The sequence below is a fragment of the Pseudopodoces humilis genome, chromosome 7 (assembly GCF_049639895.1).
Source record: "Pseudopodoces humilis isolate 2021_Gansu_Grassland_sample_001 chromosome 7, ASM4963989v1, whole genome shotgun sequence".
NCBI lineage: Eukaryota > Metazoa > Chordata > Aves > Passeriformes > Paridae > Pseudopodoces > Pseudopodoces humilis.
In genome coordinates this window covers 45,469,576-45,484,310 of record NC_142206.1, presented here as the reverse complement: position 1 = coordinate 45,484,310, position 14,735 = coordinate 45,469,576, and the positions used below count along the sequence as shown (strand labels likewise).

Sequence of the window (14,735 nt, the reverse complement as noted above, 5' to 3'; positions counted from 1 at the left end):
CGTTCTGGTGTTACTAGCCTGTTTTGGGTTTGAGGGAAAGCCTGGAGAACGAGGAAGAGAAGGGAGAATGCAGATCTGGAAAAAAGCAAGTGCCTGCTAATTGCACAAGTGTCCTCCGTTTCCCCGAAGGCCCCTGACAGCTTAAGGGAGCTTTGAGGTGCCTCCAGCCTCCTGCCCCCTCCCTGCAGCTTGGCCACATCTTACAGCCCCGCGGTGCCAGGCATTGCCTTGACGCGAAGTGTCTGTCCCTGTCCACGGTGCGGATCGGGGACAGAAGGGGGAGCAGGGGTCCCCTGGCTTTCGGGGTACCCGGTCCTGCTCCCCAGAGCCTGCAGGGGCTCGGACGATCCCCTGCCCTTCCCCTCCCCCTGCGCTGCAGAGCCTCTGGATGCTGCCGTACTCCTGCCATGTGCTGCCGCCGCCGCCGCTACTGCTGCTAGTAGCTTAGTCGAGCGTGTCTCCGGCTGCAAACTCCGCCAAACAAGCCCGCATTCCCCTCCCGGGAAGGATACCTCGTGAGTACCAGCCGGAGCCTGTCCCCTCCCTAGGCACCCCGCCACTGCCTCTTACAAAGGGACTCGCAGGCTCTCCCCACCCCCTTTTTATGCCAGTGCAGAGAGGGGCTCCGTGAATTCCCTCCAAAGCTATAGGGTGGCTCCCTCCTCCTCCTTCTCTTCTTCCTGCTCCGGCTCTCTTGGGCGAGCCAGGCTGCTGCTGCATTGAGCCGGGGTGGTCCCCAGCCTCGCCCCTGCCTCGCCCCAGCCATGCTGCTGCGGCTCACGCCCCACGGCTGACTTTTGCTACCCCTCTAGTGCCCGGGGCTGAACTGAGGTGCGCTCATTTTTGGGGGATGGCTTAGGCTAGGGAGCTTGTGCACGTGTGGGAGGTGTCTCTGGGGGTGTGGGGGGCTGGACGACTCCCCGATCCTTGCAAGCCTGCGTTCTCTCCAGCCCGGGTTCCCCTCGGGTGGGCGCAGCAGAGGGGCCGCGCTGCAGCGGGGACCCGCCACCCTGACATCTGCAGGTGGACGGGGCGAAACAGCTGCGGGAGCCTCCCCAGGAGCCAGCAGCACCCTGGATCCGCTGCCTACCTCAGTCTGCTCCGTTCCTGCTCCTACAGATTGTCTCCGGTCCTCAGTCTATCCCTTATACCCCTCTCTGTGCTGGGGTGCCTGCAAACCCCTCCACTCCACTCCCCTGCCCGCCCTTCCCCACCTTCTTCGATTTATTTGTGTATTTCTTTCCTTGGCAACCACCAGTTTCCCTCTGTCAAACAGCGCAGGCTCCCTATAATTTGAAATTAATTTGTTTGACTGCAGCATCGAGACAGGAAGGTTGGGAATTTATTTAATTCTTTTTACTCCCTTTGCAAAAAGGAAGCAATGAAATTTCCAATTGAGACTCCAAGAAAACAGGTGAACTGGGATCCTCAAGGTTGGTGATTCTCTATTACTATCATTACTACTGTAATAACAATATTATTATTCCTTGTGTCTATTGACTCGTGGGAGACTATGTGACTCCAGATGGGAGGAGGCGTTGGATGTTTGCTTCCCATGAGCATAGCTCAGTCTTTCTTGCTCAATCCTATAGCAGTGCATTAGAAAATGCTACTCAGAGATGGGGTTGGGTGGCTGCATGGCTAAAACCTCTTCTAGGTGTAAGTTTTTCAGTTTTATATTTGATATCTCTCTTGCCTCCCTCTCTCCCTTTTTCTTGAGTATTTTCAAGGCAAACTTGGCTGGCATGGCAGTGATCTCTGGCTCACAGCATTGTTTGTTTTATCAGTGCTTCCTTTGTTGTTTCTAGTGATCATTGTCTCTGCTAAATGGGTGGTACAGGAGTGGACACAAATGCGAGTGCTTGTTCAGGGCTCCTCGATGGCACATGTTTGTTGGCAGGAGTAGAATGCTGCAGCAATACAACCTTTATTGTGGACAGACCTTTAGTCTGGATGGTATAAAATGACACATTAAATAAGGGAGCCCAAAGGGACCTTTACACTCTTTACTGTGTCCTATTAACAACTGATCAGCCCAAGTGGATAGTTTGATTAACTACATAGGTACATTTGGACTCAGTCTTAGGGAATGTGCTTGTGTGATGGTGGAATGAGATGATATACACCAGTGCAGGGGTTTTCAATAAGATGATCCAAGTGGTATTTAAAAATAAAACATAATCAAATACTCTCCTTGCCTGACATAGGGAGGAGATTCATCTGCATCCTACAGAAGTGACTGATAAACCTCTATTGGTAATTTGTACACTGGTGTGTCATATTTCTGTGCATTGGTACAGGGGCAGAACAACTTGAAGCCATTGCTGAGGTTTGCAGCAGAACTGCTGGCAGCCAGTAGCTGTACAGCAGTGCTTGCAGGAGTTATGAAGAGATAACATGGGCTTTGATTATTCCTCTTAATTTGGATTGGTTTTAGTGGTCAATTTTTCTGTCATCCTCCATGTCTTCACATTTACAAAATGAAACATTGGAAACAGTTTCTCATGTTATAGAAAGAACACAGTAGAACTGCTGTACACACAATTCAGGTTTAGTTTAAGCCTTAGTACATTTTTAATTAGGTGAAGGCTGAAATCAACACATCAACCTCCTCTGCCCTCATCTTCCCAATGAACACATGGATAGTAGTGCTAACAGAGATATGATTATTTAAATAACAGTATATTCCTTATCCTAGGGTCTAAATTCTTTGTGGTGAAAACTTGCTCTATCCAGGTGCTTTTCTAAATGTGTGTTTGCTGTAGCTTACTTTAAATCCATTTCATGAATTTCAAAATGTATTTTAATGCAAAAATCTCTTTCCTTCTTTCCTCTGACAAGGCACACAGGAGGATGTATGGATGACATTCTGTGTGCAGCTCCTTTGCTTGGCAATCATCTTTAAAGCATGTGGATTCAACAGGTGGTTGGCCACAATTTACTGATGTGACAAAACCACAGAGTACTGTAGCAGTTAAAAGACCCCAAGCCCAGCAGGTTTCCTCTCTATCAAACTGAATGCCTGCTAAAAACTTCAGAATCCTACCAGTTATTTCCCCTCAGTGTATTGACTTCGCTAGGCAGATAGAAAGGATGCTGATGTATTGCCAAGGAGGAAGCAAAAAAGAGTTATTTTCTAATTCTCCAAGAGACTCAGAAAACAGATAAAATTTGGTGGAATGGAAAAAAGGCAATTTGGCAAGGAAAAGCTGTCTAAGTCCCAATCCTTTTACCAAGAGAGGAACAGTGCAGTGACACTGTACTCACATAGTCCCACTGAAGAATTATGTGTGTAGAAGACAAGGTAGATCAGAGTTCTATTTTTTTGGAACAAAAATATATTTATGTAGATATAAATGTTATCAATTATCTACATGAAATAACTAAAGATCTAAAATGAATTTTACAATCACATATGTAGTCTGTTCTCTGCACATACAAGAATGATGTCATGTTTTGCATGCTATGTGGTATCTCTGGAGTTACGAGCTGAAGTAGCTTTTCTCAGATGCAAAGATCATGTACAAAGTTGAAGGGAAGGGATGCAGACTTCTAAGTATTTTAGAGCACACAGTTCATGTCCAGTCAGTATTCACACTCTAATACCAGACTCATTTCAGAGTGTATTTTATGATTATGCACTGCTCTGGTTGTCAGCCAGAAAACATGCAGTTTCCATAGCTTTGTCTAGTAGAATTGTGATAACTTGTGCTAACAGTACTTGGAATAGATCAACTGATGCTCCTGGCAAGCAAGCTAGCAGCCCAAGGACGTAAGTGAGAGCTATGGCATTCCAAAGACTGTTTAGACCTGATTATTCCAGGCAATATTTTCTAGAAATTATACACATTTCTAAAGGCTGGGAACCTTTTTGTGTAGATATGGCTGGCTTGGTTTTGATGATATTGCTGCTTTGAACCCAGGTCAAAATGATAGTCATTGAAATGAATTAATGCTCAACTCCATAAAGCTGACTAAACTCTAAATATTTACATAGGCAGATAGATTAGGGGCTGCTGGTAACTTTCAACTGGCATAGAACTGGAATTCTCAGTTAGCATCAGCAAAGATCAATATAGAAAGACTTTGTGGAGAGAAGATGTTTGAAATAATAGAATTGACATGAAGAATGGACTGTCAGGTAATGGGAGACTGGTTTCTTAGCCATTAAACTGGTACAATCAGGGCTTGGAGATGAAACTGTGATATTATCATGTATTATCTTCATGTGTCTTGGGCATAAAGTGTATCTCTGTGTTGTTACAAGTAAATGCTGAGTGTGTCTTCTAGATAAACCAAATATTTAATAAATCTGGAAGTGTATAGGGTACAGATTTCTATGGTGAAGTCCCCATACTACATCAGGCAATCAAACTATGTGAACTCCTCAACAAACAGATCAAACTCAGTCACAAAAGTCATTGGGACTTGGCCTTAACAATCCAATGTGAAATATACCCTAGCATTTGATATATATTGATTAAAACCCATGCAATTTATATTCAATGAATGAATAGGGTAAGAAATTACTAAAAAAACCCCAAGCAGATACTTCAAGAATATTTTTAGGGAGTACTGTACATGTTGAGTAATAGTAAAGTATATCACAGTACTTGGCCTTACATTTTATTAAAACAAGCTTGCTGTTTTGTGTTACTGGTGAAATCAGTATGTATGTACTCAATCAGAAAACATTTGATCTGCCAATCTCTTTATTGTCACTTCTCACATTTGGTGCAATTTAAGTAAAGCAGTAATAACTGAAATTAGTGAAAGACCAGATTTTCAGTTTCATACTTCTTACAACCTCTCATCTATACTTTCCAGAATATAAGATTGGATTTTTAGCAGCATATGAAGACTTTAATTCTTATAATTGTTCATATCTCTCCCTCCTTGCAGTCCTCCTGATGTTTGTTATACCCACCTGTTTTCTGTGCTTGAATTGGCTCATAATGTCTTTGCACATATATTTTTATATAGTACCTAAAACAGAGTTTTAGGTTCTGGATGTTACAGCAATATTATTTTTTTCCTAAAAATTATCTGCTTAAAATTGATTTTTTTTTTTGTAGGAAAAAAATAAGAAAGATAGATGAGACAGTTTCACATATGCTTAGAAATTATCCCCAAGTGTGACTGTGTTTTATAGTGAGGGTGAGATGCCTTTTTCAAGGGAAGGATGTCTTTGTGATGTTCTTAGCAGGGAGTAAATGGAATTCAGTCTTCTTTTTACCTGTGTGCCTGCAGTTTCTGCTGTTACTGCAGTGATATGGATTGTCAGAGCCTTTCGGATATCCAGCTCAATGTTTATGTCAACACTAAAGTTTTGGAACTTTGAAGTTTTCATTCAAGTTCCTGCATTCTTTCACAAATGCACTGTTTGCAGTTTGGAACTCTAAAATCATGTATTTATTACCATCTTTACAATTAGCATGGGAGTTAATGGTCTGTGGGAAATTCAAACTGTGGTTGAAAGTCTGGAGTTCCCCTTCAAATATTGCTACTGACTTACTGTTTAACCTTTGGGAAGCCACTTACCCTGTCATGTCTTCCCTTTTTCTAGACTGGAAAACAGGAATATTAATACTTCCCTAATGCACAAGGGTGTTGTGAAATATAATTAACTTGTTTAGAGCAATCTAAAATCTGCTATTGAAAGAAGAGCTTATGCATTGCAATTAAATGCTAAAACAATTAGGAGGGAGCAAAACAGCCTGTCATCATTCACAGATCACGTCAATTAAGAAATAAGGTTGTCTCTGCACTTTGCAACTAGAGGAAACTAGTATCACTTAAGCTTCTTTACAGACAATTGAGTTTCCCATTAGAAGTATCTAAACACCTTAGATATTGCCCAGCTGCTGCTTCAGAGAGGCTCAAATCTTCCATAGATCCTCTGTCACCAGCTTTGGGATTTCTCACTTCACCTGAGACACCTCAAGCAGCACTGGATACATGTGTGTGGGACAATGAACTGAGTCTCAAATGCCTTCATACAGATGTCAGGATTGGACCATCCCTTGATGTTTGAAAAATCTTCAACATCAGTTCTCAGTACAAATTAAATTGATGCTGTTGGTGAAGTGTTACTAACTGCTGCAGTACCTGCTTTTTCTATTCTTTTGTTTGAAGAGACCAATGCACAAGGTAAACTTGATTAGAAAGGCATAGATGAGTAGAATAAAGGTGTTAATTTCTGTCCTCTGTTTCCAAGAAGATATGTAAAAAGGAGTGGAATGCAGCTGTGAGTTAGACAATATCTTTCTGCACTATCAAGTTCGTTGTTACTAGCTCAGTAGATGAAGACTGTTCTGGGAAGCTGTAATATGTGAAAAAGTAGGTCTGATCCCTGCCAATGATCCATGGTCAGAGGCTACTGACCCTGTGCTAATTCTGTCAAAAAGTCATATTGGCTACTTACACACCCGTCTGATAGACTGGGACTCTGCTGTGCCTGTTAAGTATGGATTGTAGAACACTGCAGGGAGTTTAAATGAGATATCTGAAGGAGGATATAAATTGGACAAACAAGAGGACACTTCTGGAAGTGCATGGTGTAGGCACAATAGTGCCAAATACAGTAAGGTGTAAAATATGAAGAGTTTGTAAAACAAATAGAAGAGAATGAAAAAATCAGAACTTTACTAAAGGCGATGTGGAGCCTGCGGAGAAGACAGATGAGTACTGTGGATGCCAGTGTGGTAAGAGATAGATACAATTGATTTAGGAGAGAAAGAAAGACTGCAGATGACTATTAGTTTTGTTATTGTTGTCTTTAAGATGCCCTGGTAATAGTAAAATGAAGGATTCAGAAAAGTAGTAGAATTAGTAGTAGGGAAGTGGCAGAGCAAAAGTCCTGACAGCAGCTTTCTTAGAGTAGTGAAGGAAGACTGCACTCTAGTCAAGGTAAGAAAGATGGAAGGTGGACTATCATTAAGATGTCGTCTGTAGTGCGAGGAAAAGGGAATGAAAAAAATCAAAGGCAATAGGAAGCTGTAATTCTAAGATAGGAAGAGCAATAGAATTGTCATCAGTGTGAGAGGTTAGGACAGGATTATGATTTCAGTGAAGAATACCAATGCTCTTTTTTGCCGTGTGTGTACAAGAGTAATCTGTTAATGGCTTTCGGACAGAAAAGTCCCTTGGGAAACTCTTGAAAAAACTGATGCCACCTGAAATTACGGAGTTTGCTCTTGGGATGAAGATATATGATACCAGTTGTAATTGGGAAGGTTTTGGTTCAGCTTTTGGCATTTATGTGGATTTATGTAGCTAGTGTGCGGACTATATCAGCTTCAGACAGAAGAGTGCATATAGATGGCGATACAGGTTAATTCTTACCCCCTTTATTTAATCCAGAGCTAGGACTCACTTCAGTGTGAGCAAAATGAAATTTTTCATTTTAAAAGAACTGTGCTGTTGCCTCAGGCTTTACTGACCTAAGAGTAAGGGAGTGCCTGGAATTACTGGCAAAACAGAGGCCTTAGATTTTGTGCTCTAAATAGGGTAAACACCTCAAGTGAAATGGGAAGGAGAAAATGAGGAGGCTGATATAAGAAAGGGATAAGCAACACACTAGTATTCAAGGTAGGGTATTAAAAAGCTCAGTGTGATGCAAGCGCCTAACCTTTATTTTATAATAACCTCAGTGTAATAAAGGCTGAAGCAGACAATATGAATGCTGAACAGTTGTCTGTTTTTATATAGAAGTTTTATGTGACATTTAGCAAAAGGCTAAAGAGTACCTTTTAAAGTACCTTTTTCATAGGAATATATCTGGTCTTTGTTTTCTGTAGGGGTTAGAAACATCCTGGGACCTGGCCTTTGTCAAACAGAGCTTCTTATATCTCAGTTCCTGAGACATTGGTTATACTGATACACATATACTGAGACAAAACCTCCTCTAACTACTTAGAGAGAGTATGTTTATTACAACGCTGGGCACACCGAGGAGGAATCTCCCACAGGCATGTGCAAAATCCATGGGACTCTTGTCCTCTTTTATCTAAAAAACTTACATATTCATATAATTATTCATTGCATCTATACATATGCATTACCTAACCCCGCCTACCCCTGCTTCTTATTAAAATGAGTTTAAAGTCCTTTCACATCTGTGCAGTTTCTTTCTCCAAATGAGTCGGTGAGTTTCAAAATGGGTCAGTGGTCTCCTAAGATGAAGTCAGTCTTCCTCACGGCAAGCTTTTCACCTTTGTCTTATTGGCAGGCTTTCTGGTCCCTTGGCCACAATTCAAACCCCCCAACCTAGTTCTGGCTGGTTTTGGGGCTCAGGTGTAGTTATGGTTTCTTCATCTTTACAGTACCTTATCCTCCCCATCCTGACACAACAAAGCAAAGCAAAAGATATATAGTCTTAGCTCCATCTAGTTCTATCTGTTAATAATTAACTATTCTACATTGCTTCTATAGTCCTTGCTAAATTCTAGCAATTCCATCCCCTAGCTAAGGCCATAACCCTTTGATACTTTTAGACCCTTGATTCAATACTTCTGTTATTTGTCTATAATGTAATGGGAAACATGCTCTAAGAGGAACCTGCTGACTTTCATTAATGATGTGCCATGCAGTTCTCACTGCTTACCTGAATAAGATAAAACAACAAGTGAGAACAGCATATGTGCTACACCCTTGTACTTCAGGGTGGTAGTACCGATCCTTTTTAGTCCATGGATCACTATTATTCTCAAAACATACTTTCTGGGCTGCTTTTCTCACATTCAAATATCAACACAGAATATTTAAACAAAAATATACATTTGTTTACTTTTATTATTTCAAAATTGAACTATTAATCTCTTATCACATCACAGAATTTAGGGACTGTTTTCCTGGTTTGGGAATACTGAAACTAAGAATTCAGATTTCATCTTTTTCTTTAATTGCTAACACAATTCTCATGCTATTACAAATCTTACTGTTGGCAAAATGTCTCAAGTACATGTGTTACTATGTATTATCCAGTTGTCCTAAAATATGAGCATAGGAGAACATTGGTACAATTTTGAGGTTAGGGTAGAAATTTCAATGTGGGTATATCATGGTGTTAGAAATTGATATAAAAGCTAGTAGGGTGATAGAATCTGTTATCAAAACCTGTATGAGGGAATAAAAAGGTGGAAAAGAATGCACAAGCCCGGCTTAATTTTATTTTTCTGATTTTAAAATGGAAAGGGAACATCCTGCTGGAAGCTGGAATTGTGACGAGAGGTGTGAGATATACCATATATGAAGGGACTTGAAACATGTTGCACTTAGGATCTGGAGTCCTGAATAGGAGTAGTAATCAGTTGCAAAATCTGGATGTGGTTCAATTTCTTTTTTGAAATCCAGACATACTTAGGTTTTGCATTTTGTGAGAGTTTGCTATTTGAAATTTTAGAAGGCATTTGAAAAGAAATAAAGACCTAACAAAGAGAGACATAATAAATTGCTTCAGGAAATAGGAATTATGAAAGAGTGGGTCCAAAGTGTGACCAGGTAAGATCTACTGACAGAAGTGCAAAAACTGCAGAATGAACAGAGTGTATCTGTGGTAAGGCTGAAAATGCTGTGAAAAGAAAATAAAGAGACATAATAAAAAAGGACATAAAGATGAGTTTGGCTGCCTTCAACTAGAATTCACTGTTATCAAGCACATTATGTTATTTCTGACTTTTAGAAGTAAGCATGTATTATAGTTCATATTTTAAAAATCCCTGAAATATCTTTGTATTCTCTATTGGTGCCTCAGGCATGTATCAAGGTCTTCCTCTGTGAACAAAACTAAATCACATGATAAATAATCTCATGGACATATTACAAAATATTTTTATCTCATGAATTAAGTATCTGTCATAGATGATGATCTGTTTATTTGACTAGTCTTTCATTGGAGAAACACACAATATTTCTTCCATTTGTTCCTCTATTTTTTCCCCAAATGGATGCATTTAATAGATCTTTAAATTGCTTTAGTTCTTTTTCTGGTAGTCTGTGTATTATGCATGACTGTGTGATACTTTTTCACTGAAGATAATAGACTGTTTTATTAGAAATGGATGACAAAAAACAACACCCTAAAAAATCTTAGAAAGCAGTACAAGTTATTATGGTATCACTGTCCTACAGGATCATCACAGCTCTTTAAGCACCAGGCTTTGAGTACCTAGGTTTATTAGAGCCATATGTTCATATCTCATCAGGACTGACTCATCTTTTCTTCCCTAGGAAGAAAAAACAACATGCCACTGACTTTACTGGATGAGGATTTTGGATTTTGGCACCTTAAACTTGTGCCACTGAGTTTTTGAGGATTCAGTGATATGTTGTTGAAGGGTGTTTGGATTATTTCTTACTTGATACTGTAATATAATAATATTAGCACGATTTGAAAACAGAAAATGCATACTGACAGCTTGTCCATGGCTTTTAACCTCTCAAATTTCAGCTTTTCATCTTAGAGAAACAAAAATCAGTCACCAGCTACTGTGTGTAAAAAGACTTCATTGATGAAAGAGTTATGAAAGAAATGGTACTGCAGAAGCTCCCATCTGAAATGCAGGAAGCAACAGGAACATCTCAAAGATGTTATTCTAGGTTAATCCAGGTCTATCACTGATTACTTAAATGTTAACATTGCTAAGTTTGGATTGCACAAGAAAGCATTGGGCAGAGAGGCCTGGAGTAGCAGCAATTGTGAGAACTACAGAAACAACCCCAGTCACCTCTTCATGGTCCTACAGCCTCACTTGTCTTCATAGGAAATAGAGTTTGTTTATAGGGTTACAATGATATACTGACATGTAACTTTGTGACCTGAATTTCTCATTGCTACCAGACATTTTTTGTTGATTCAGTTTTCTAAAAATAGGCATCTGCTGACATTTAAGGGGATTTAAGATAGCTGAGATATTTGTATAGGCCTGGTATATGTGATAATAGACCTAAGGGAGACTTCTGCTCTTCTGAGGCACAGCTTAAGGCCAGTTAGGTTATCCCATCACCTCTCACTTAGTAGTAGGATGTGCAACTGAATGACACCATTTGAGTGTGACTTAATTGGAAAATAAAACAGCCAAATATAAGTAGGTAGCTGAAATTCTAAGTTTCTAAGGACCTGCTATGGTTAAGGGAGCTATAGTCAAATATGATTATTTGAGCCAGGAGAATTTTCAGCAAACGTCTGGTTTAGGGTCAGCAGAATCTCTCTAGGCTTCACTGATTGGTTTGACCACATCAGTATTGACAGATTAATGGGATATATTCCAAGTTACAGCCAAGCAGAGAAATGAGACACGGGTGTCTCTGATTACTTACACACTGGAAGTGTAAAATAAAAATGTGTATATTATAAAGAATTTAGAATAAGAGTATAAAAATGCCTATGTTGAATAAATGTGTTTCAAACAGCAACTTTCTCTTCCTAGTGAAAAACCTTTCCTGCACATATTAATTTTGTCCTACCTCTCTTATATGTATTCTTCACCCTGCTCCAGAATAGGTTTTTAAAATATTGGGAAACTTTCATTCACTTTAACTGAGGGTATTAATGTGTATAAGAACTCAAGACAACTGTATAGATTGGATCCTCAGCTTATGCAAATAGTATAGCTTCAGTGAACTAAAAAACAGCCCAAGCAATATACTTCTTATAAGATTTCTGACCATTGCCACATGGAAAAATCCACTTTCATTGCTGTTGCACAGAAAATTTGAGAAAGTATCACTTAATTGAAATGTTAAATAACTAATGAGATTTGCTTGAAGTATTTTCTATAGACCCTAATCAGTACCTAATCAGTAGTCAGACTGGGGGAGACACCACTGGCCTGATGTCCAGTCAGCAGTGCTGCTAAAGTCCCCTTCTCATGACTGAAATGACCAAAAAATTCCTTCACTCCACTGTAAGGCTGTACCTCTGGCAGCCAATCATATTTCAAATGTAGACTAGATAGCTTCCTTCTAGGAAGGCCAGCATGCATCTTTGCTTTGTTATCTCTTCCACTTGATTGTTTTGCCACTAGGTTTCTTTAAATAAGAATGTCCTTCCCCTTGTACACAGGCCTTCTTATGCTAAATTCCAAGACTTAGGTTTCCTGGACTATCTGATCTGGCCATGAGACCATTGGCTGAATTTCTTTTCTGAATCTGTGAGATAGGGTGTTTGAAAGATCCCAGCATAAGGCCTGACCCTACATCATCCTGTGAGTGCTTAGAAGGGGAGCACACTGAAAACCTGTGGTGGGAGATTCAGACTCTTCCTAAATGTTGGTGGAATCCTGGGACACTTCCTATTGAGGAAAACTAAACAACTTGTTTCATACAAAGCACATAATGATGTAATGAGTATTTTTGGTTTAGTCTGTAAAAAGAAGATTATGGCTAAATAGCAGCATCACTGTTCAACCTGTCTGTTGTTCACTGAAGGGTGAAATCTGCAGAGAACCAGAGAGCAGATGTTTATTCCTTGGTGCCTGTACCATACTGACAAAAAATCAGTTTTCCTATGTGTTATCTAATGAGGAAAATGGTATGGTCAGTTCTTCTGACAGGAACTCTTTTTCATCTCTACATCTCAAGATCTTAAGCCAAAAGCATTTGCTTCTGATTTGGTGGAGCAGAGACCTGCATGAACTCTCAATTTTATCAGGAGCAAGAATTACCAATCTATTGCTAGGGAAACAGGTTTTAGCATGATCTGTTGGTTTTAGCCTTATTTCAGGAAGAGAAAGGTGAGAATTTTTCATGGGTTTCTCTGTATTCAGTTTCTCTATAAATAGCCTCATAAAGCTGATGATAGCTCTGCTGCCAATGAGTGTGTTGGAACAAACACAGTCACCAATCTTGAAGCAGGAGGATTCCATATTTGGGACTCGCCCCTGTCAATCACTTTTAATCTCCCCTCAGTTCTTCCTGCTCCTCACTGTAGTGCTCTTCTCCTCAATTTTTCATTCTCCTGAAGTTCATTGATGAGCCCTGTCACACATAAATACGGGCTCAGATATTGGGGTCTCTGGGAAGGGTAGTGCTGAGAAAAGGAACTGAACAGGGAGTTAGGGGTGTGCTACCTCTCATGCTGCCAGCATGATTGGAAAGAAGTGAGGGACAAGAGCAGATGGATGGATTTGGAGGAGGGCAGGGAGAGAGAGAAGGCAAAGCAAGGGAAACAAAATCCAAACTGCCCTCCAGCAGTGAGTGTACAATCTCACTCCAGCAGAAGACAAACCTCTATCAAGTATTCGTCTGGACTTGGCAGCTCTGTAAGTAGTGCTACAAATGGTGTCAGCAGCAGTGCATCTTCATGAGAATGCCAGTGTTAGCTAGGACCCTCCCTGAGGACTGCTGTCCTGAAGCCAAACTAGAAAAAAACCCTGATGCTTTCAGCTATTCCTGGAGTTCATGTCCTGCCTTAGCACATCCATTCTTTTGACCAGTGAGCTGTCACGTATGCATGAGAATAGCGCAGTGCCTGGGAGAGGGAGGAGGGAGGGGAAAGTATGCCAGCATCCCATGACCATGACTTTTGCAGAGATTTTTTTAATGTCAGTGGATAAGTCCTGGCAGATACCTGCTCAAGCCAGCCTTGGGCTTCCTGTTGTTTCCCTGACATTTGCATAGCCTCAGTAGCAGGAGCTCTAAGGCTGTGTTTGCAAGAGAGTAACTCTTGGACAGTCCATTTTAAGTTCATGAGTACGCTCAGACTACCGTTCTGACTGAGGAGAGGCTGGCCCAGAATCTGGAAGTTCTTGTAAATAAGCATCTAGAGTGGCTTATATGTGGTTATCATATTTTTTCTTTATAACCAACAAAAGAATCTGATTTATGGCTGTCTATTAATTTTTTAACAGATAGACTGGCATTCTGTAATACATAGTGGAAAAGAGCAAAAGAAGCTGAAAATTTGCTAATACATTGATGAAAAATTGTACTTCCTTCATACACATGACAAAAACCTTGTTTAATCAGCTTTTGAAATTACTCTTGAATTAAATTAATTTGCTAAGTTCTCTATGGCAGTGTTTACATGAGGCAAAGTATGAACACATACAGTGTTGTTTCTTTTCAGTGTCACAGGGGTTTATCTATTATTTGTGAAATGCTATGAGATTTGGCACAACAGATAGAAAATAAATGTTGAGGTGTGATTGACTATCTTACATTGAAGGGGAGGAAAAGGATTTCAAGAGCATTTTCCTGATAGGAGTTGAGACTAGATTGTCAAGATGAATGATTTTTAGATTTTTTTTTAATATACCTTTAACATTTCATAAGTTCCTATTTTACAGATTTTGGATGTTGAATACAACATTAGGCTGTTTTTTTTTCTGCTACCCTTCATTGGTAGCTTTTCTTCTTGGATTCACAGGGATATGCAGGACATGGATAACTCTGACAATTTCTGGCAGGTGATTTTATGCTCTGTTCTTAGATACTTTCAATAAAAGACATTTCAATATATTGAAGGCTGTTCCCATGCTTAGCTCTCCTTGTAGATAGTCTTTTTCCTAATATATATTCCCCTACTTCTTGGTACAGATTAATCAGTTATTTTCTGTGCTATTCTTAAGAGATCTAGGAAAGTCATCACTCTTTTTAGTTACTCAGTGTCTTATTTTCACATGTGAGATTACACTTAACATTTTACATATAATCTAAACAGCGTTTTCGTTTATATTAAGCAAATACTTTGGAAGCTGCAATGGAAATTGATGTGGGATGTTGAAAGATGACTG

The 14,735-nt window shown here is 39.9% G+C and overlaps 1 protein-coding gene across 1 annotated transcript in view; it reads left to right on the top strand.

The window, feature by feature from the left end:
* Positions 1-1,381: 1,381 nt before the first annotated feature.
* Positions 1,382-14,735, top strand: part of KCNK10 (potassium two pore domain channel subfamily K member 10) — a 53,081-nt gene continuing 39,727 nt past the window's right edge. Inside the window, 1 exon segment of the mRNA XM_088058068.1 lies at positions 1,382-1,433. Coding sequence (XP_087914194.1) covers positions 1,382-1,433 — 52 coding nt within the window.